The sequence below is a fragment of the Athene noctua genome, chromosome 2 (assembly GCF_965140245.1).
Source record: "Athene noctua chromosome 2, bAthNoc1.hap1.1, whole genome shotgun sequence".
Lineage (NCBI taxonomy): Eukaryota > Metazoa > Chordata > Aves > Strigiformes > Strigidae > Athene > Athene noctua.
Genome location: NC_134038.1, coordinates 98,460,764 through 98,484,205, shown reverse-complemented (window position 1 = coordinate 98,484,205; position 23,442 = coordinate 98,460,764). Strand labels below are relative to the sequence as shown.

The 23,442-nt window shown below is 46.8% G+C and overlaps 1 protein-coding gene across 3 annotated transcripts in view; it reads left to right on the top strand.

Moving 5' to 3' along the window:
• GMPR (guanosine monophosphate reductase) overlaps positions 1–23,340 on the top strand; it is a 44,546-nt gene extending 21,206 nt beyond the window's left edge. For 2 of the 3 annotated variants that reach the window (XM_074899716.1, XM_074899715.1), the window contains 3 exons: positions 2,034–2,076; positions 8,067–8,226; positions 18,263–23,340. In XM_074899716.1, coding sequence (XP_074755817.1) covers positions 2,034–2,076; positions 8,067–8,226; positions 18,263–18,443 — 384 coding nt within the window. In that variant the 3' untranslated portion in view covers positions 18,444–23,340. Of the gene's footprint in view, positions 1–2,033; positions 2,077–8,066; positions 8,227–17,086; positions 17,242–18,262 lie in introns of those variants that run through there. The other variant, XM_074899717.1, reaches the window with a different exon arrangement.
• The last annotated feature ends 102 nt before the right edge of the window (positions 23,341–23,442 follow it).

The following is a 23,442-nucleotide window of genomic DNA, read 5'->3' as shown; positions in this document are numbered from 1 at the left end:
AAGCCCATCAGTTCTACAAGTCAATTTGAGTCCGGGGCTAGGCCCCTGTTGGGACAAGCTGAACTGCAGCGGAGAGCTTCTCAGACGATGCAGCAGAAGCATAGTCTTATTTCTTAACAGAGTGCTTGATTTTTCACATGGAATGAAGTGATTTAATGCATATAGCTTTATTATATAGCATCTACTGGCATAGCTGCTTATTATGTACCCTTTTTGTTTCCTTTTCTGTGAATTGTTAAATTTACCTGCTTATGTGAAGGAAGTAGAGACATGTACAGATAAAGAAGTGCTGTGAATCATCATCATCGGTTCTTTTTATCTTAAATGGAACTCATGAGTTGGGGAAGTCTCTTAATCTGCTCAGCATTTTGTAATTTGTGATTTGTAATTTGGTGACATTCAAAGTGATATTTTTTTGAAGCCGGTGATTAATGAGTACACATTGAGGCTCCCATCCCCATGACACTTCTGAAAGCGTAAAGTCTCCATCACTGCCACTACTGTGTTAATTATAAAAGTCAGATACTGAGCCACCCAACAAGAACAGACTGAAACCCATCTACCAGAGAGCATTCATAGCCAGCCTGTTTCAGTCAGACAGTAAATCAGGCAAATTCCTGACACTATTCTTTGAAGATTATTAGACCCCTCTTTCTACCTTGGCTATTCCTCCCCTGACACATGCACACACACTCACACCCTCCTCCAGGCTCTGACAGACTTGTCAGAGGGAAAGAATTGCACAAGCAGAGCCTTTAACAGGAGCGAAAGATTCAGCTGTCAGCGCAGCACTCCTTTCTGGAGCTGACAGCAAGAGTGTCTAGCTCAACAAAAGGCATAATGTGCTAGAGGTTATCAGCAAATGGAATAAAAGCCTTTAAAGTTCTACCAGGCGCTGTTTGCTGTGGGATGCCCTTTGAAAAGCCTCTCACTTCTGGATCCACCTGCTCAGTTTGTGTCTGAATCCTTTTCTGCATGCAGAGAGGTTCCAATGCTGAGCCCCACTGCCAGCTACCAGTGAAAGCCAGCTCAAAAATGGCTGATGGTGGGGGCTGTCTGGCTGTGCTCAGCTGCAGGTCATATACACACATGCATTTCTGCCAACAGGGAGGTGAAACAAAATGGAGTAACCATACACTCTGGGGAGTAGTTTCAAAAGCAAGAAAGCTGTTGGCAGTCTGCAGCGGACCCTGATCATCAAAGGAATGGGGAGCCCTCATGGTGCAATGACTGTGTAGAGTAGAAGGATCTTTCACTTGATGCTCAGACCTTCACAAAACCTAAAGAACCACAGCACATGATGAGCCTCTGCTATGTGCCATTCCTTTTTTACAGCCTTATCACAGATACTTAACTTCCTTCCCCTCAGCTGAAACCCCCTCATCAGCCACTTCTGCTCTGCACTGAAACTGAAAGATGGGTCTAAAATGCTAAAGATCTCAAAGTGCTGTTTTTCTTTGCCAAACCCCTAGCAAACAGTGAGGAGTATGATGAGAGATTAATTTTCATTTAACAAAGATTAGATTACCCAATTTGCTTAGAGATTATCAGATCAAAATCCTACATAGCTGACGGTACATTTCCTCACCCCTCCCACTGTGACCTTTTAATGTATTGTAAACTGCTGAGAAAGTTATTTTAAATGTCTTTGGTGGTTTAAGGTAGGGGTTTGTGGTACCTCTGCATCACACAACCTTTCATTAAAATGGCAGGGAATGATTCAGATCATCAGAGGTGGTTTTGTTTTCCAGTTTCTGGGATTTAGGAAATTGTAGCCAGGAATCTACATTGCTGCTGTTACCAGTTATCAGTAGACTATACGGTAGCATAAACAAGACTCAAGGAGGAAGGCAACAGTAGGGATGATCTGGATTCCCTAAAACCTCAGCCAGGATGATGGATACAAGTGGTGCACAGTCAGCTCTTGACACACTGTTCCTGAGCCTACATTCTGGTGCAGGTCGCTGAGGGCCAGCGCCCAGGGGGTCCGTGGGTGAGCCCACTGCCACTCACTGTGTCTTTTCTTTGTGCAGGACGGAGGATGCAGCTGCCCAGGAGATGTCGCCAAAGCGTTTGGTAAGGATAGCGTGCAGTGCCACCCCGCACACCCGTGTACCTCCAGCACCCGCAGCAGTGATGCCGGAGTCAATCTGACCCTGAATGTGTAATCAGCAGTAGGTTACATTCGTCCCTGTGGATGATTCCAGTGAAATTAATACACCAGACATGAATTTGGTCTTTGGACTAGACAGTCCAAATTCTGCAGCACTAAACATACAATGGTCGAAGTCCTGTTTAGAAATGATCTGCCAGGTGTGCGTGGGATACAGCCACTGGGACAGTAATATGAAGAAAACTGATAAGGGTTTCTTCTGAGTAGGGTTCAAAGATGCATGTAACATTGCTAGATCTGGCTGACCTGGGCCTTAAATGGACAAAGAGATGGTGGAATGTGTGTTGGACAGAAGAGTAAAACAAAAAGGCAGGCCAGATCCCTGGAGATGTTCTTGGGATCAGCTGTCCACTTGAAGAGATGAGATTTTATTTATGTTGTATCCCCTAGAGCTGAGCAGATGTCTAAAACATCTAAGTTAATAATTAACAGATTTTGCTCTCATGCCATTTGCTTCAGTGAATTGCACCAGCTCTTGCTGATAGAAGAGAGCAATTAATCTGTCAGTATTTTCTGTTGGACATGAAAGTTACATTGGTGGTGGTGGGGTTAAGGTAAGAATTGTCACTTTGCCATAACCTTGTTGCAGCAGTGTATGTAAACCAGGTGCTAAATGCGTCCTGGGCTGACAGGACATTTAAAGACACTCCCCCACCCCCCAAAATGCCACATCTTTTGAGATTTCACAGTGGGGTGATACCCAGAACACTGCGGGACAGCAGTGTCTCTTCATTGGGATTTCAGAGTGGTACGATATGAGAGATTGCACATTATGATACAGCATATCTGCTTGGCAGGAAGCTTCGCAAGTATGGAAAGCAGGGCAGGCCTAAACTCAGATTACAGACCTGCCAAGAAAAACTGGGCCTCCTGGAAAGGTTGAAACCAAAATCTGCTTTCTAAGTTTGCAGACAGCTCCTGTTTTTAGGCAGGTCAAATGACAAGGAAGACTTAATTAGAGAATTTTAAGCACAGCCATAGAGTGATTGCTACCAGCAAGGAATCTGCTCAGTCACAGGATTTCACACCACCCTTGTGTTACCCTGTGTGACGTAGGGAATAGATTCTTCCAGTTGGTGATTCTGACATAGCTGAACAGTGGCATCCACCCTCTTTGACAAGATTGTGTTAAAAAAACACCTGACCTCTCCTCAGCCCAGCCCACTCTCACTCCATGCCACCTGCAGTGAGGCCTTTGTTCTGCCTGACTTTCTCTGGCTCCTCCGCTCCCCCGCTTCTTGCTGGTGTTGTTGTTGGGAGCCTGTGAACTGGGATTGTGACCTTGCTGCATTCCCAGCTGCCTGCACAGAAACCTGACCCGTGGAAAAGGTCTTTCTTCAGAAGAGAATTTCCAGAAGTTAGAACAACAGGAAGCAACTTCAAGTTGTTTAAAATGTTTTCCTTTATGATGTTTATAGCAAGACTGAAGGGTCCTTGTAGTCTCTAACTGAACAGAAGCTTGCTTGAAACCTGTGAAAGGGCAGATTCTGGCCTTGCTGATCGTCAGGAGGTGCTGAGATTCAGAGTGGTATGTGTTTGAAGGCTACCACGGATTGTCCCTGGGACAGGAGCATCAGAAAGCTGAGATTATTCAGGTGGTAGTTCTACTCTTGACAGTAGGCCAGCCAGATCAGTCTGACCTGTCTGTCACAGTTGAAGAGCTGAAACTGACAGAGATCACCCTGAGGCAATAAACTTACCATATCTAGTTATGTGGAATTGAGGTAGACACACTGACTAGCATCTGACTAGCTGGAGCCAGGCGTGCATTTGTCAAAGGTGGGTGGCAAAATAAGCTTCTAAGGAATATAATTACTATCAGTGTTTATTGAATGCTATTGAGGTGATTGGCTATGCAAGCCACGTAGAATAGCCTTCATGCCCAGCATTTACAAGGCAGAGTCTTGATACTGATACTGAATTTTCTAGCACAGACCTCTGTGCTTGCTGAGAGCCTCCTGGGGGCAGGGAGTTACGTAAATAGATTGGATAGCAGAGACCGGGTGCTAAAACATATGGATGTACATTTTCACTTGGAGGTAGAAGCCTGGACAAAGCATGGATAAGAGACCCAAAGAGGGCTTTTGGTTAAAGTGATGATTCTCTCTCTTTTTAGTGGATCATTGTAGTCTTCATGAAAGGGATGTTGAGATGTTCATTATAAATCAGTGACAGAGCAGCCATTTGAATCATAAAAAGTGTGAGGGAGTCCCAGATGTGAAGACTAGGATTGAAATATGGCTAAAGATGTGACTGGAGGAGACAGGTGGGGTGAGTGGACAAGAGGAGAGTGGATTGAGTGTAAGTGGAGAGTTGTGAAGAACCATGAAGATGCTGAGAAGTTTTACAAGTGGAAGGTGACACCACTGGTGCCAGGAGTCGGAGGCAGATTGGGCATTTTGACAGAGGGGAAACAAAGTGGAAGCCTATTTAAAAAGTAACGAACAGAGAAGTGCTGAAGTTGCAGGACAAAAATGCCAGGAGTGACAGATACTCTGGGAGAGACTGCTGGAATTCTGGAACTGCTGGATGGGAACCTTTAATGGATTTGGGAAACTGAAGATGTCACTGCCATCTGGATATTGGAGATGATAATGGAAAAGATGTAGGTCAATCAGGAAGAAAAGAGGTGTTTTGATGCAGGAATGAGAGAAAGCATGAAAGAATTTTGTGTTAGACTCAGATGGTTCACATAACTGCACCCTTGGAAAGGCTGATAACATGAACACATTTCTCAGAATGCCCCAGGGAGGCACTATACTGTCTCCTTTTTTAAAGATGAGAAGTCAAAGCACAGAAATACTAAGTTCAATTGCTTGAGGTCACATATATTTTTGTGACACAGCCAGGAACAGAATGTGCCTTTTGAATCCTACGCCAGCATCTTTAACACAATACTGCTGTTCCTTACAGCAGTGTCGAGAAGAGATGCAGGAGCAGGGAAAGAAAAGGAAGGAAAAATCATGTGGAAAAGTTGACTGGGGACATACACTGGTTCCAAAATATACCTGACAGGTTCCAAAATATACCCGACAGATCATACTAGCTTTTTCTCCTGTTTTCACTAGCTGTGTGTGTATATCTACGGTTGCAAAGGCTTGCTGGCTCAGCTGGAGCACAGGTGAATGTTGATTCCAGGGCCAGCTGTGGTCCAAGCAAACTTACGCTCCATCTGCCTGGAGGGCTGCCCAGGCTACAAATCCAGGCTGACTCCAGCTGAATTTGTGCAGAGCCAGTCTGGGTATCAGTAACGTGTATTGTCAGTCATACAGAAGACATCTGAGGGGCTCCATCCAGATCTAGCAGAACCGTGTGAGTGCTGTGAGATTGGGATGGCGTCAGCACACATGTTCTGTAATGGCTTGAAAGAGAAGCTGCTGGGAAATGTTAATGAACAAAATCAGCCCAGATACAGCATAGGCCTCAAGGGGGAAGTCCTCCCCAGCATCAGTGCATTGAAGTGGCATTGTGTAGAAACAGGAGTCGTCTAACAAACCCTGGGTGAGCTACTGGGATGCTTGTATGCGGCGCACCCCATCACATCCTGTATTAACTAGAGGGTTGTTGCCAGGTGTTCTCAGTCCCCCACAACCTAAAATAATGGCATGCTGTCTATCTGTACTTGAAAATGAAAGACTGCAGCTGGGTGTTGCAAACATGACCAGTACTTCTGGTCATACAAAAAAAGATGCATAAGTAAAGAAAGACCATGCTAAAAATTACAGCCTCCTGGTTGGATGTTAACTGGTAGAAAAGTAGTGGAACAGACGTAAATTTTCAGCCATCTTTGCAATACTTAAGCTGGATGGAAAGTTCTGGAGAGTATTGGAGAAGTATATTTAATAGGGGTTTGTCATTCCTGGAGCTGCAGGGCAGTAAGCATGTGTCATTCCAATGTTTAGACATGCTGCGTCTGCTGTAACATGGCTCCTCTCTTCTGGAAGAGCTTGATGAATTATGTTGTAGCTTGCAAAAGTTACTCAAGCTGGATGAGTTTCAATCCTGTAATTCAAACATATTTGCTTTCTTCCCAAAATACGGTCAGAAGAAAAATAATAAATAGATACTTCAGTGCACGGGAACCAAAATTCCATAATTCTGAATTGTAGATTTCATGTGACTGTTTTTGCATTAATAATTCTGTGCAAAAAGGAGACTGTGAGATGCACAGAGACAGGACTAGAATTGAGGATCAAGGGATAGTATTGACAATGAAAAGAGTCCAGAGTATCCGTTGGCAGGCCTTTGACTTTGTTTGAACACCCACTTTGAAACCTTGACCCCAAATCCATCCCTCCTTCCTCATGTTGTTTTTCTTCCATTCATGAAGAAGACATCGACTAGATTTCCCAGGGACTTATTTTTTGCAAAGGTGCAGCAAGATTATGCCAGGTAACACCAGGAGCTCCCCACCAGTAATTGAGAATGTCTTAAAAGATGAGCATTCCCTTTGTTTTTGGCAGGTTAATAGTAGTATCAGACGTGAGTCAAACCGAGGCTTTAAAACTAAGCCATCTGAAACAAGAGAGCTCAGGAAAAATCTGCCAGGTAGCTGGCATGATAGGACACCTGAATGGGTGCCTGATTATAAATACTGCTTGTGATGCGCTCAGCACTTTTGCACAAGCTTCATTTTTAATATCCCTTTACGACGGACATACTGTTCCCTTCAAACAACAACCAGGAGAAGGGAGGTGAGGTCAGCAGAGCAGCTGATTACTCTGTTCCCAGGCATTGCTGCTAGGTCTGCTCTTTGGCAAAGAGGGGCAGGGAGGAAACTGGCTTTTATAAATCAGTGCATAATCCACAGTTGTCATGTATTCTAAAATAAAAATATTCTCAAATTCAAGTTTATCTGCAGAGCTTTTACACAGATGGCAGAAGCTAAGCAGATTTGATAATGATTTCACTCTTCAGATTTCCAAGTCCAGTGCTATTATTTGAATAGTGACAGAAATCAGAGCAAATCCTAATGCCAGACTTACCTAGTCTGGGACCTCCCCAGAGTTCGGACATGTTTGTAATGGGGTGTGGTTAGTTCAGGCTGATCTGTTTTCTGTGAAGTGAGGTTTATAACCCCGTTCTTTTTCCAGTTCTGGGAGGAAGCTGGGCAGAGGGGAGGCCTGTTCTGACACATACATATTGAAGAAGCAGAGAGCCTGATCAGGAAAATAGTTTGTTTCAGGGATGGGTCACCACAGGCTCATGAAAGAGTAAAACCCTAACTTTTCCAAGCAAGATTAGATATGCCAAAATATCACAGGAGGAGCTGCTGGTGGAATAGTTCCAGCCCAGCTGGAAATACTGGAAATCATAGTAGAAAACCAAGATTAATTCCAAAAACCTTCTTCCTGATTTTACTCCCAGTGGAATTGATTTCATGATTTGCAAAGCCAGGGGAGATGGACAGACTGGAAGGCATGATTGAGTATTCAGTGTTGTTATCCAGTGTCTGGAACATATTTAGGAGTTGTTCCTTCAGGGTACATTCCCACTCACAACTTGTAGCCTAGAGAGGTCTTGAAGTAGGAGCTGTCCTCTTCTCTGTACAGCACTGAGCTCAACAGGACCCAGCTCTGTGATTAGGGCTTCTGACTACTGCAGTCACAATTGTAGTTAATAAGGAACTGTGCTCAGATACTATTATGAAGTAAAGGGTTAAAACTGAATTTGAAAATAGAGTGTAGGGTTGAGTAGAATAATCTGTATCTCTGTCGTCACAACAGAAGAAGATTCTTTCCATTTAAAATATCAGAAATACAATTCAGCATGTGTCAGTTTTTCAGTAAGGCGTTTCTTTCAAGTTTGTTTTTGGAGGTCACTGTGTTCTTGCTTTGTCTTTCACCCTCTTCTCCCTTCCCTGCTTCCTTACATGTCACTTTGCTGATCACAGGAGCCGGTGCTGATTTTGTCATGCTTGGAGGAATGTTTGCAGGCCATGACCAGTGTGCTGGAGAGATTATGGAAAAGAATGGCAAGAAAGTGAAACTTTTCTATGGAATGAGCTCTGAGACAGCCATGAAGAAGCATGCAGGAGGGGTTGCTGAATACAGGTATGAATTCTACACAGGAGCAATTGAAGCGAGCCAGCCATCCGGTAACTTCTGGAGTGGGGTTGTGCAAAAGACATCTGTTGGAAACAGGCCCATGCCTCTATTCCTGTTTAGGAAGCTGTTACCAACACTTGCAGCAGGAGGTCTGAGGGAGGGATGACATCAAGGGGGAGACAGGGAGAAGGAGCTGGAGGTGGCTAGCTAAAGGCAACTGTGTTCATTTGATTGTGGCCTGTGCAGTGTGCCGTCACTGCAGCACAAGCTGCATGGTCTGGGAAGTCGTTCAACACTGTTCTAACCTACGAGTTTCTCGGGACGCCTATGAATTGGATGCTGGAACATGGCATACCAAGCTGCAGTTTCTGGCCCTCTGCTTGTTCAGGTTGGATGTCCTGTTGATGTATGGGTTCCTGGCTGGTCCGCATGCTCCCTTCTGTTTGCAAAAAGTGGGCACCTGGTGAATCAGCAAAGCCCAGCTGGGGATTCCCCAGTATAAAGTTGAGTTACAGTTGTAACACTAATGAGGGCCCAGGACCTCCAAAGCACTCTCAGTCACAGGTGGTAGCTCCAGGACTCCTTCCTGCACTTGTTGGGCAATCTTAGGCAGCAGAATCCTGCTGTACAGATTTTGCACCCCTTTGTAGCTAACAGAGCGCCAGAGTAGCCCCAAATCATGCAGCATGTGGGAGCTTAGATTTTGAGCTAAAATCATCAGGGGAGAGGAAAGAAAGACGGGGCCTGTGAAGGAATCTCTTGCCTGTTGCTATTTTGCTCTGGAAAGTGCTGAGAATTTTATTGAAGAAGTGGGTGACTCCAGAAAACCTCTGTGCCTTTTCTCTTACGAGTGGCAGGTGTACTCACTGCCCTTACACAATGTGGTTCTTGCATACTTTGTTAGAGAATGTTTCCTGTCTTACAGTATACACTGGTTTATTGAGGGGTACCTTTTGATTCCTCTCTTCTGCTGGGGTAGATTCATGCCCTGGTCCCATCTGGTAAATTGCTGTTTGTAAGAGTCTCAGAGCCAGTGACCTTACCAACTGTTCCAGTCATTCAGGATTGATGGGTTTTGCTGGCCTTGTCTGCTACAACTACTACAGCATGTGGGTCTTTCCCACTGTGTCCAGCTGCTACCGTGGACAAGAGTTGCAGCACTGTGAAGGTGACAGTGCAGAACATAAAGCAGAATGGGATCCACAAAACAAAATGGAATTCATACCTGGACACAGAGGCATGCTGATAGGACCATGACAATCCCAGACATCACATTAGATAGAAAGCATCTTTGATCCCACTTGCTGTCTTCCACCTCGAGATTGGCTCTTGTGGTTTTTGTCTGCCACTTCTGAAGAGTTAAAAGGCACCATAAAAATGTGCACTAGTTTACCTAGCACTTTGCAAAATGGTAAGGCACAGCCTACTTCAGAGCATTTACACCTGTCTCCTTTGGCCTAAATCACAGAATCATTTGGGCTGGAAGGGACCTTTAAAGGTCATCTAGTCAAAACCCCTGTGGTGAGGAGGGACATCTGCAACTAGATCAGGTTGCTCAGAGCCTCATCCAACCTGACGTTGAATGTTTCCAGGGATGGGGCATCTACCACCTCTCTGGGCAACCTCTTCCAGTATTTAACCACCCTCATTATAAGAAGTTTCTTCCTTGTATCTAGCTTGAATCTACCCTCTTATAGTTTAAAACCATGACCCCTTGTCCTATTGCAGCAGACCCTGCTAAAAAGTTTGTCCCCATCTTTCTTATAAACCTCCTTTAAGTATTGAAAGGCTGAATTTAGGTCTCCCAGGAGCCTTCTGTTCTCCAGGCTGAACAACCCTAATTCTTAGTCTTTCTTCACAGGGGAGGTGGTCCAGCCCTCTGATTATCTTTGTAGCCTCCAACAGGTCCATATCTTTCTTGTGCTGAGGACCCCAGAGCTGGACACAGCATCCAGGGGGGTCTCACCAGAGCAGAGGGATTGAGTCCTCTCCCTCAACCTGCTGGTCACGCTTCTCTTGATGCAGCCCAGGATACACTTGGCCTTTCAGGCTGTGAGCACACACTACTGGCTCATGCCCAGCTTCTCACCTACCAGTACCCCCACATCCTTCTCTGCAGGGCTGCTCTCAATCCCTTCATCCCTGAGCCTGTGTTATATTGGGGGTTGCCCCGAGCCAGGTGCAAGACTTTGCACTTGGCCACGTTAAGCCTCATGAGGTTCACATGGGCCCACTGCTCGAGCTTGTCCAGGTCTCTCTGGATGGCATCCCCTCCCTCAGGCGTGTCAGCTGCATCACTCAGCCTGGTGACGTCTGCAAACTGGCTGAGGGTGCACTCAATTTCACTGCCTGTGTCACTGATGAAGATGCTAATTATGAGCTTCTAGACTGCAATAATAATGGAGACTAAGGAAGGCTAATGGTAGACATTGTACAGGAGAGACCTGGAGACAAATGAAGTCATTAGCTTTCCTGGTATGGCAGAAAACCCAGGCTCATTAAAAGAGAAGCCTATGTCAAAATGGGGAAACAGAAAGCTTGTGCATGCTGCACTTACCTGATAGTCTGGTCTGTGGCTACTAGACACAGTCCAGTTCTTCTAAGGAAGACTTCTGAAGAGACAAAAATCAGTTGGATATAGGGATGAGAGATGATAGTAAAGAGTTTTCCAAGGGCAAAAAAGCTTGTGATGAGTTTTGGCAAGTTCCAAGGGCATTGGTTTTTGCAGGGGGAAAAAAAAAAAAAAAGAAGGTATTTCTTAACAAGGAAAAATACCCAGTGAATACTGTAGTTTGAGGAGAACATGTATTTCTGCATCTAATTGGATGAGAAGGGGACTGGGATACCTTTACTTTCTGCCTGAGGAGGACATACATGTTTTTCTTGAGTGGATCATACCCTTCCTCCTTTACCTGAGCCCGTGTACCATAGCAGGCTTTACCTGGGCCATGTTCTGGGGCTGAGATCAGAACCTAGTGAGCAATGTACAAGGGATTTTTTTTAAAATCTCATATGGGGCTGCCTGTGTACCAGTTAAAAGCACTGCTATCTGCAGGATACCTGGCTATGCTGAGGACAACTTAGGGGAGCAAACCACGTGACTGGCTTTCCACCCGGTTAACCTGCAAGGCCCTTATGGCACTGCATGTTCAGTGTGGTTTGGCTTTCAAGCACAACTGTTTATTTGCAGAAGAAAGAGCTGCACAAGAGTCCATCTGCATCTGAGACAAGCTGGAATGATGCATCAGGAGGATGCACGGCATACCTCTGAGCTTTGATTCACTCTGGGTTCGTATGCCAGTTCCCAGAAGCAGTGTGCAGTTTGGGGGCATTTTTGTCCCCCAGTGAATCTGGTTATCATCAAAGCCTCTGAACAAATGGGCTGAGTGGACAGCGCTAGTAATTATATGCTAATTTAAAAGGGGGAGCTGCCAGTTACACCAAGGTACTGGCAACCTTTTATCTGAATGACAGTAACTTCCCGTGCTTTGCTACCGTGTGTTTATGTCAGCAGGTGTGTGGGGAAGGCCTGATGATGGTCAGGCCTGTAGTCATTGTGTCAGACAGTTCCCCCAGAGATCACAGAGCAGCCCAAGCATGCTGCATGGATCTCAGTGCAGCATAGTCATTTAGGGCCTGGCCACCACAGAGCTCGTGAAAGTTGCAGGAAAAGTTTGAGGAAGCATGCTGTACCTGTGGGCCAAAGGACTAAGGCAGCTGTTAAATTCTGTTCTGCCTAGTTAGGTGTGCGTGTGAGCTGGCAACAAAGTTTACTGCCATCAGGAGAATTAATTGACACTGGTCCCCCTTAAAAATGACATAAAGTGCAAGTATTAGGTCTTATAGGAGTAACGGATGTACAGAAGGGCACTGTATTTGGCTCAGTCTAGATAGACCCTTTCAATTCCTTATAGGCAATACTACCTAAATTTTGCTTGATCCATAGCTGTATTTTAATTTGCATCCTGATTTAGAGTCCCCTGGGGATCAAGTTCTGAAACTTTCTTAGCAACAAGGGAACAGAAGCACCATCTGAAATTTTTAATCCCTGTTGAGATATTGCCACGGATTTTGTACCACTGGTAGGTAACATAGAATGAGTCCCCCAGTCTGCTGCTAGCTACAACAGCTCCACACATGAAATCTGTAAGCCTTGGCTGTTAACTCTGAAGGAGCCGATTCTTGCTCACATTGCAGTTGTGACACAGAGCTGGCTACCTATACCAACCTTGATCTTGGTCTTGGCCTGTCCCAGCACAAGTGTCACTGGTTTAAAAATAGCAACTGTTAATTATGCAGCACTGTAAATGTGCTGGGCACTGAAGGGATGATTGGAAATTACAAGGCTTTGCTTTGAATTACTCTGATAAGAAAAGTTACAGGAAGTTTAGTCACTTACTAGTTTAGCTTATGGCAAACTTGAACCAAAAGTTCTAGTTCTGTATCAGCATTTTAAATGCTGGATACCCCAAACAAGCCAAGTCAGTGGGGCCTCTTTACATGCGTTTAAAAAGCCCAGCTGTAAGTCTGTGTCAGTCACCGCAATATGCTGTTTTGTCTTTAAAAGAGCCTGAGCACTCACAGTGTTTTATGCAAGCAGTGAAGAGCTCAGTGTGCTCAGCCCCTTCAGAACTGGTCTGCTTGTCACTTAACTTCATCTTCTCAAAATTACACATTTTGGCTGGAGAACCAGAGCCTCCAGCAGTTAAATGAAAATTGACACGTAAGGTGAGATGGCTGTAGCAGGGAATAAAGTTATGACAGTAATTGTTATTGTGATAAATATGTCAAGCTGATCTCATTTAATTTTGTGGGAAATCTGTCTACCCAGTTTCATGACTTTTATGTCATTTACATTTTGGTTTATTTCTACATTTTTACTTCCTTCCATGAGGAGCATGGATCAGAGCTGGCAATTTCTGAATGGCAATTATTAAGTTTCTTTTATGGGAGAAAAGAAGTAAGGCAAGTGGGAACAGAGACCACATGCAGTATTGTTCAGTTAGAGCCAATTTGCTTTTGTTAACCCTTTTGAGATTTCACAGGTTGTGTGTGAACGCTGCAGTTCTGCTCTGGTCAGTCAGCAATTCACAGCTGCTACTGAGCTGGGTTTTGGCACTTTATACTAACTGTAGGGTGGAATTTGTGCTGTGGAAACGGAACAGCACCAGCATCTGGCTGCTACTTTTCTGTGTCCCAGATGATAGCCTGGAAGACCTGCCCTCTGTTCCTGCCTTTTCTTAAATGCTCCACTCATAGGGCTTATCGTGACCGATGTTTTGCTGGGCTGACAGAGCACCATCACATGTGCTTCACCTCATCCACCCTGCCAGGATTCCCACTCCCCGTGAGCATCCCTCCATGCCAGCAGCAGACTTCAGCTGGCCGGGAGTTACAGGGCACACACCACAGATTGGGCCCTGTGCAAAAGGTCTAAAGCAGAGTTCTCCCTTTCTAGTTGTCATTTAGTGGCTAGCGAGAGATCGAGTCTCTGCTGAGAACATCTGAGCACACCTTGTCCCAGCTGTTGGGAGTCCCAATTGCTTGGTCTTCACCTTTCTTTTCTGACAAAGGGTTAGTTTTGGGTTGTAACTCTGGGAGAGATGTCAGAGCTGAAAATCCCTCAGCAGTTCCTGCTGACTTGCTTATGCAGCTCTCTGCCAAGTGCGGCAGCTTCTGTGACACCCCTTGTAATCCACGCATGGCCTCTGCGCAGGCATTTGTTGCTGGCAAAACAGTCTCAGCTTGGGGATTTTTTACTTAGTTTCATTTATTGCCAACTAACATAAATCTCTAGTCGCTGTTGGGTAATTAAACAAACACATAAGTAAACACCTTTCCTCCCCCTTTTCCAGACTCCACTTAAGCCAGACACCTCAGTTCGCCCTGCCATGTCTCAGCTCCCCTCTACTTTCACCACAGGTCACACTCAGTCTGTCCTAATTACTTCTGTGAGAAAAAGAGGTAGCACAGAACGTTGTGGTCATGAGTGTAATGGTTTCTGTCTGCCACTCCTCCTCACTGTGTCTGCTCCACTGTGGGTTGTCCACAGACCTCAGTCCCTTTGTGACTGACCCTGCTCTGGCATGGGTCACCCGGGGACTACAGTCCCCTTGGGAGTGCACACCTGTGGCATGAGCACCTCCTTTCAAGAGTATATCTCCAGCTGCATGTCTCCCCGGGCATGTCCAGGTGTGTCTCCTCTCCCAGTGGCTGCTGCTGTTTCTTAAATACACTTGAGTGGAGGTGTCGTGTGCTTCCCCGATGGGCTGAAGTTTTGGTGGCTGACACCATTTTCAGAGCCAGGTGGGACCATCTGGTGTGAAGCAGATCATGGCCTTCTCCCACACAGGTCACACCAGCAGCCCTTGCTACCCAAACTCAACCATCTGTGCCCAACACAGCACCCACATGTGTAATCGTTGGGTGCTCATGTAAATTACCTGGGTGCTCATGCATTAGCAAATTGGGTGCTCATGCATGTACTAACAGGGTGCTTGGGTGTAAATTATTTGGGCATGCATGCATGAACCAATTGGATGCTTGTGCATAAATTAATTGTGCATTCATGCATGAATTAGTTGGGCACTCACGCATTAATTTATTCAGTGCTCATGCATGAACTAATTTGTGTGACGTCACACAAGAATGCAGAAAACCCAAGCAATTTATGGCCTGTATGACATTGCTCACCTCTGCAGGGTACGTATCAAAGAACTCTGACTGTTAATCCATTTGAACTCTTTCAACATCATCACAGTCTTAATGTACATCAGTTATAAACTCCTCCCTGTGGACCAGACAGCAGGGATTAATACTGTAACGGTACACTTACTAAAATGTCACTCCTCCACCCTGAGCACCATATTAAAGGGGCTGTCATCACGGTTTGGTTATATACCTATCAGAACCCACCTCTGGCTCACACCACAGAAGTTAATAGTGCAACAAGGTGTCCATACACTTAATAAAATTCCACCCACTCTCCCATGGGAACCAGATGACAGGATTCATCAGCACGCTCTGGGCAACGTGTTATATGTGTTAAAAACTCTACCCCTTTCCCTTGGGAACTAGAGTATTGGGGTTAACGTTAATGCAGCCTAAATATATACTCATCACAAACTTAACTCCCTCATCCCCATGGACAAGTCTACAGAGGTTAGTATTACAACAATCTGAGAGCAGATTATTACAAAGTACACACTTTATAATGAGTATATATTCAAACAGTTGGGACTTTCTTGGTTATGTGTTCTACAGAAACAAACTCCACCCCTCACCCCTGTGGACCCCTATCAGGGTTAACATCATCATCATCTGAATACTTGGTACAAATTTCAGGACAAAACAACCAACCAAGAACATAACGGTAGTTAGGTTATTCACTGTACTTTAGCATAAAAGCGTGTGATAAAGATCATCGAAGCAAAAACTACCACCACTGTTGAAGGTACTAATAGAGTCATGAGGTCAGTGGCTGCAGGTCTTCATTTACATCCAAAATGGTGGGAGGTGGGGCAGTGAACAGTGCTCACATGCAGCAGCGTGGGCATTTCCCCATTTGGGGAGTAAGCTGACACACCAAACAGCTTGGCTGTGTTGGGGCTTGCTCCACAGCCATAACATTGGCTGAACTCTGACCTTTTTGCTGCACTTGCAGTTCCTTCACTTGCAGCTCTAGCTTTCTATCCCACTCTGTCCCACTCCTCTTTTTCCTTCTGGGATTCCCAGCATGTACGGTGGGAGCATGGAGAATTTTCAGCCCTTTTTGACACTTTTTTCAAGGATGGGCGTAATACTGGACTCTTGGCATTTTCTGTGGAGCTAATCTCACACCTCTCTTCCAGCATGCTCCTCCCAGTACGATATCTATAGGTTACTTCTTGATCGACAGGACATCCTACCAGCTTATCAGCTGATACTAGAGAAGCAGTAGCAACTTTCCAGCCATCAGAACTCTGGGGCTGTGACGTTAGGTGTTCACCACTTTTGTAGGTTTTGGTCTCCAAAGCCAAAAGTGGCATCCTACAAGCTCCAGCTTCCTAACAAACACCACCATAGCCAGAGGCATCTCCCAGGAGCAGTGGCTGTAAATGTCCCACATTTCTGTAATTTTGCTGTGAAAAAAGGCTAGCCAAGTGTTCATGCTCTTGGGAGCAGTGTTCCCATCTCAGCAGGCCTGTTGAACCACTGTAACTGGGGCTGTGTTTGTTTGCAGTCAGCTCGCCGCTATCAACACTATCTTACGTCCCACATGATGCGCAAACATCAATTAACAGGGCACTCATGTTTGAACTTAACGGGGCATTCATGCATAAATCAGTTGGATTCTCATGCATGAACTGAACAGGCAGCCATGTGTGAATGCAGTAAACCCTGCATTTCTTGCCCAATACAGCATGCAGAGCTCTTCAGGTGGCAGGATCTGGTAGGTGAAACTGGCACTGATTTCCCCAAATCCCAGACATGCACTGTCTCTCATACTCTCATGGGAGGCTCTCTGGAGGCCGAGCTGAACCTCCTGATTTTGAATGGAGGAGGTGGGCATGGCCGAAAACCAAGCTGCAGAGTGGTAGCATGACTACTTCTGTGTCGTTCTGTGGGCCAGGCCTTCTCTTTCTGCTGGCACTGGAGCTGAAAATAAAAGCCTGTGAACTCCCAGCAGTGCAGGCCCTACAGCGCACCACTGCGCCCCATGCAGTCTGCTAGATGGCAGTGGTACATTGGTTTGCCATTGGCCACTTATTACAGCATTTATTTAAGAGTTTCAAGAAAGAATCAATTACTCATCAGATGTAGGGAAATTAATCATGGGTCCTTATTCACATGGCATATTAACACTTCTCCTTTATTGTCTCCCTAGGGCTTTGACCTCGCATTTAAACTAACAAAGTGAAATATAGCCAGGCTCATGCTGAAGTACCTCCACATAGCCACTGTTCCTGTTGTTAATGATTTGCAAATGGAGCCTCCAAACAGGCATGCCCTTTCTTTCTTGCACTATCCCCTAGACAACTTGTTTAAGGGAGAAGTAAATAAAGCTTCATTTACAACAATGACAGATCCCTGCCGTGATTTCTGCTTCCATTTTGTAGGCGAAGAGGAGAGCGATCTCCTCTCCCCTCTACATTTCTCTTAGACCCCCTTCCCAAGGCCCACCTCTCCAAAGGAGCTAGCCTGCCGTGCAGAACAAGCTTGCTCTAAAGCCTAGCGAGATCAACTGGTGATGGGGGAACTCCACTGCAGGAGGAATTGCTGAGCATGAGGCTGGAGAAAGCTGAAGGGGAAGGAGTGAAAGTTATTTGCCTGGCTTCTTCCATCGAGTAACTCTTCAGATGTGCTTTTGGGAACAGTGCAGTCTGTGCTGGCATGCACCCGTACTTGACAGTATTCACAGCACTGCTATTTTTTCTGGCCTTTTTGCCTGGCTCTGAACTATGCTAGCTCCCCCTTTAGCTTCAGGGGACAGCTCTGCAGAGGATGTCTGTGACAGGTTTCCCACTCCATCTCTGTGGGCTCTGGAGAATCGGGCTGGTAGGAGGCAGCCGAGCAGTTCCATCTGCGTCTGGTCAGTGACATGGGACAGAGCCCAGGGACTGTGAAGTCTCTGTAGAGCTGTGCTGAGTCGTGCCCACTGAGCACCAGCTCCAACATTTCTGTAAGCTGCCTGAGCCTGGCCATTCCTTATATTTAAAGCTTGCAGCTCTCAAGGTCAAATTTACCTTTCAATAAACCTGAAAGCTTCACTTGCTTGTAGGCAGATGGTGCAGGGGAGGAAGGGGCAGAGCTGTAAATATACTCATGTAATATTGGGGTACCTAAAAGATTTGTCTGCTTCTAGTTCCCAGTATTGGTGGTGACTGGAGTTGAGGCATTTCAGTGGTTCAGAGCGCCAAGTAGCAACAGGCAAGCAAGCAGTATAGCTGGGGGAATGTGTGTAAACTGCAGCATGTGGAGTATTAAGCTCCACATTGCTCCAGTAAACACACTGTTATGTTTTGCATCTAGACATAAATGCAGCAACCAATCTCTTCTCCAGGGCTTCGGAGGGCAGAACTGTGGAGGTACCATACAGAGGGGACGTGGAACTCACCATCCTGGATATCCTTGGGGGGCTGCGCTCCACCTGCACCTACGTGGGAGCTGCCAAACTCAAGGAACTGAGCAGGAGAACAACATTTATCCGGGTCACCCAGCAGCACAGCCAGGTCTTCTCTTAGCCCAGGACTGGGGAGCTGGAGAGAGAGGGGTGGGGGAGAGGAGCAGGAAGGGCAGCTGGTTTGATTTGCTTTCTCCATGTTGTCTTAGTGGCAAACTCTCCTCTCTCTCAGAATGGCAGCAGCATAGCCATTGGAGGGGCTATGGCTGGGGTTTGGGTGGGGAAGGTCGTACTATTAACGCAGTGCCATTTGTTCAAAATGCAATAGCCTCATCTTTTATTGTTGTGCCTATGTTACTTTTTAATCAACATTTCTTCACCTCTTTTTCTCCTCCTCTGATAAATAGCTGCTGAAACCTCAATTAACAAGGAATTGGCTTGTACAGGCAGGGCTGTTAACGCCTGCACACATACACACTTGCCGTTTTTTAAGACTGGCCTGTCAGCTACCGCCACTTCTGGCAGTTCACCCTCCAAAAATTGCAGGCTGGGAGAGAAAAAGACACAGGGAATTGCGTGGAGAAATCAAAATTCAAATTCTCTTAATCTTTGTCCTGGCAAAAGAATGGATGTTTGTGGTGCGGCTGCCAGCCTGCAGAATGTTAGTTAGAGGTGGATGGTGGATGAGGCCTGGCTACTGGTGACTTCCTACTGTGATGTTAAAAATGCCAGATCTCTCTCACTCTCAGTTCACAGGGCTGGTACTGCTGTTCTTACTTAAATCTCCTTATTTAGTGAACTTGCCTCTTCAGAGAAGTTGGCGTTGAATGTAGCAAACCCATGCTGTCCCCCCTGCCCCCGTCTGCGGAGACTGTTCAGGAGAAAAACTTCTCAGATCTTGCCTGCTTTTTTGTGCATGCAGTTACTGAATTACCTGGGTTCCTGCTTTGCCTGCTGTCTGTGAACAGATTTTTAAGACACTGAAACTCGGCAACAGTAATCCCCTCCAAGGGGGAGCATTTCTCTGCTGCCTTCCCTGTTCTCTTGCCTCTTCATATCCATTTAGCAAAGGTGTACAAATGCCATGCTGTACATTGCATGTGGCCGGGGGAGTGAGGCTGGAGGGATCAAATTCACTTTTGGTTATTTGGTACCACTCCTTTGCAGTGCTCGACACCATAAAAAGCAAAAGATAGCTTTCGGCAGAATAACCCAATCCCAAGACACTGGTAGGCTGAGATTGGAGTTAAAGCATTTGCTCTAAAGGCAGTAATGAATGTTTAAGACTCTGGGTAACACTTTAATAAAGTATAATGGCCCACTAATTAATTGATAAATCACAATGAAATTTCTTTGAAAATACACATTGCATCCACATGAATCCCACAGTAGCTCGTTATGATAAACGATGTAAAAGTGAGCACCAATGAATTAATAATGCTTGGCCACTTACTTTAAAGTGCTGCTGAGATCGCAATACAGCTAATGTTACTTCAGTACTTCAGAGTCTTACTTTCCCCTTGTGTAGATACCTGTGGAAAGAGGCAGGCTTTCTTTGAAAAGCAAAACAGCGAGCTGTAGGAAGAGGCATAATAAAGAGAAACTCCAGAATTAAACTCCGGTGCTCGACTGCTCAGAAAGCCATGCACAAGAATTGGTACAGCTGACCATGCTGAGGAGCAAGTCTAAGCCACAAGCTGATCCCTGGTGATTTTGAAGTGTATTGTGCACATTAGAAAAAGCACAGAATGTCTTCTAAATAGCCAGGTATTTTAAATGGTTTCCATTTAACATGCAGGACAAAATTCTTTCTTGTGGTATGACCCTTCATCTGCTCTGGAGGTAAGGGCCTTAATGTGAGCACAGGTTATGCTTGTGCTGGCTTTAAGGACCATTTGTCCTGGCCACATACCATAAAGGAACCTGCACGCAGGTGCAAGCAGGCCCTGGCAATAAAGGACCCGATCTCTCTTCCCTCCAGCCAGAAAGCGTCACGTTAAGAAGACACCGAGCTTCTTTACAGCAAACCCTACTTTGGGCCACATACTGCCCAGAGTATGGGCAGTATTACTGCTCCGCATCGCTATGGCTGTAGGGGGTCACCAGTCCTTTATGTTCGCCATGTGAAGGGCAGGGCCACACGAGCAGGTGAACACCTCCGGCAGGAGTGGGGTCAGACCGCCGCGGCGCAGCCCTGACCACAGGGCTGTCTCCACACTCGTGCCTTCATACGTGGGAAGCACAGCAGTCTGCTGGTCTCACGCCTACTCTCGCTAGCGCTTTTCTACTTTTTTTAGCTACATTTCTAAATGGAATGTAAGAAATACATATACATATAAAAATATATATATTTGTAAGCATTTTTTAAAAGCTCATAGGCACGCTGAACAGAGCAGCTTCATGACACGTCTTCAGAACAGTTTCTTTCCCAAAGGGCAGGCGCTGGGGGCAAAAAGCGGGGTGGCCTCTCCACAGATGTGGCAGCGTGGGGCCTCAGCCCCAGGCAGGCGCCACACTTACATGGCCAGCCTGGCCCGGGGCCGAGGTGCCACACTTACACAGCCAACTGACTGACCAGTGACTAATAGGGAAGGCTGGGGATAGGCAAATCTTAAGTTGTCCCTGGAATTCTCCAGGCTGTGAAGGACATAGATGCTAAGAATGGTTACTGACAAAGCTTTGAATTAGGGTATTTGGTTTTCCAAATAGCAGCTCCTACCGTCATTTTGATAAGCAACATGTTTTCTTTCTATTTGATTTTTCTCCTTCTCTCTCCAAAGTGAGTGGGAGAGAGAAATTGGCTGCAGAAAGGCTGAACTGGTGGCTAAACTGGGTGTTAAAGGAGGGCTCAAGCTCGTCTTTTTTTTCCATTTTGTAGCATGTCTGCATCGCACCCAAAGTTATATGTGAGTTTTGTTCAGGGATAATCCTTGGCTCTGTCAGCGCTCACCATTCACACAGTATGTGTCCAGCTTTCAGGCTGCAAAATGGAAAAAAGAGGAACTTGAGTCCTTCTGTAACACCTAGTCCTGTGCTCCAGTAGTTTCCCTAATCTTCGCTCAGCCCCAGGTCCTGTGCCACTCTGGCAGGGAACTGGGCTCTGAGAGCGCTGAGGGGCACGCTGTGCCTGGTGGGGTCCCAAGCAGAGACCACAACCACTGACAAACGCCTTGTGCCGTTTGTGGATCTACCTCACCTGCACATGTAACTGGGTTCTCCGTTACTTGGTGTCCTTCTGTGGGAAGTGTCATTGGAAAGCGCATCGTGTCGGGTGATTGTGCATGACCTGGGCTCCTTTAACCCCACCACCCAACCCCACCCTGTGCAGCGGGCTGCCGTGCTTGCGACTGCCTGTGCTGTAAGCCAAGTTCATGCCTGCTTCCCCCAGCCAGGCAGCTGTTGAGCACCCAAGAGCAACGCTGAGGTTTGGCTCCCTGGGCTGGCTCTGCAGTCACTTGAGTTTAACACACCAAAGACCTACAAGCAGGGATGCTGATAAAGCATAATGTTACATCATTAAAGGACTCCCTGCTGAGCACGTCCATCTCTGGCTTCTTGAAACACAGGGACACCCAAAACACCCCCCACTGCTCCCAGCTGTATTCTGGAGTTGCCTTGCTGCAGCATGTTGTGCGGGCTGGGCTGGCTGGCCCTCCTGCTCTGGTGGCCTGGCTTAGCGGAGCTCTGCAGGGTGAGGGAGGCCTTGGCACAGCAGTAGACTGGCTCACACCCCGGCGGCTGCACGCTGGCTGCGAGGAGTGCACGTGTAGACCCCCTCGCAGGCGCGAGGCCTGCCTATGACAGGAGCAGGCCTTGAGCCAGCATCCTGCTGGATGCAGGACAGCCACCTGCGTCTCCGCTCTCTGAAACAAGTGCAGGTGCCCGGGGGTTGCTCACTGGCACGGGTGGCTCATCCCCATCGGCCATGGGGCAGGGGCTTCAGCTGTACTCTGCCCTGCAGCTGTCTTCTCACCTTAGGGCATGGCTGGGGGTGAGCGTAGGACGGGGCCACGCTGTAAATATAAAGGTTGTAAGCAGGGGCAGGAGGAGCCTTTGCTTACATTTGGAGGAGCCTTTCCGGCACAAAGTGTGCCTATGAGTGTCTTTCAGCTAGTCAGTAGTGGGGGGAGGAAGGATGGGGGTGAGCAAGAAACACAGCAGCAATGAGCTTGCCCCACCGTGCTGCGACAGGGGCTGGTGTTTTTCAGTTGTGGACATAAGGAGAGTTTGAAGCCTTTTCTGAACCAAGCACTCCCTGGTTTATACCCGTCGAGCTCCACTGTCTTGAACAGACTTGCTGCTACAGCTTCCTGCCTGTGTACGTTGGTCCATCACCGCCTCCCACCCCTCCACCCCGGGGATGTTGGTTTTTAGTTGCTAGTATCAGTTTTATACCAAAAGGTCTCTGTGGGAGCCAGGAGGGCTTTTGTGACCAGTGCCAGGTTTGACCTTGTTTAGGTAGAATGGGGAAAAAAAAAAGCTGAGGCCCAAGAGCAGCAGTTTGCCTTCTGCAGTGGCCAGAGCCGGCAGGCAGGAGAGGGCAGGTTCCTTCCCCGCCTGCTGGGAGCTGCCCAGGGGCAGAGTGGCCAAAGCTCGTCTGGGTTAGATGCTGGCACAGCTCCGCGCCCTTGAACACAGCATGGACCCTCCCGCAGCCTTCGCTTTGCCTGTGGTTGTTCAGCTGTTTAAGCGAGCCCTCCCCAGCATTTACCTGACACAATGTTTACTGGTTGAAGTTTTCATTCACAAATAAATAATTCATAGTCCAAAACTCCTTGGTGTTGCCTGCGATAACTGTGAAGCGCTTCTGCGTAATCGGCCAAAAAAGGGCTGATGAGGGTTTGATGTTCTCCTGCCCCACTTGGCCCTGCTGCAGTGGCGCTGCCGAGCGCTGCCTCCCCTCCCCTGTGGCAACCGTGCGTGTGCGACGCCTCCAGCGCAGCTGGCACCGGCCTTTAACGTGTTCAAAAGCTGTAAATGGAAAAGTTTTTGTTATGCAATAAAGAGCTTCACTCTGATGGTCTGGAGAGGGTTTTATGGCCACGGATGGGTATGTGCGCGTTTCTGCATTGTCGCGAGCAAAAGCCAACGCTCTCAAATGTGTTGCCGAGGGGGAGAAA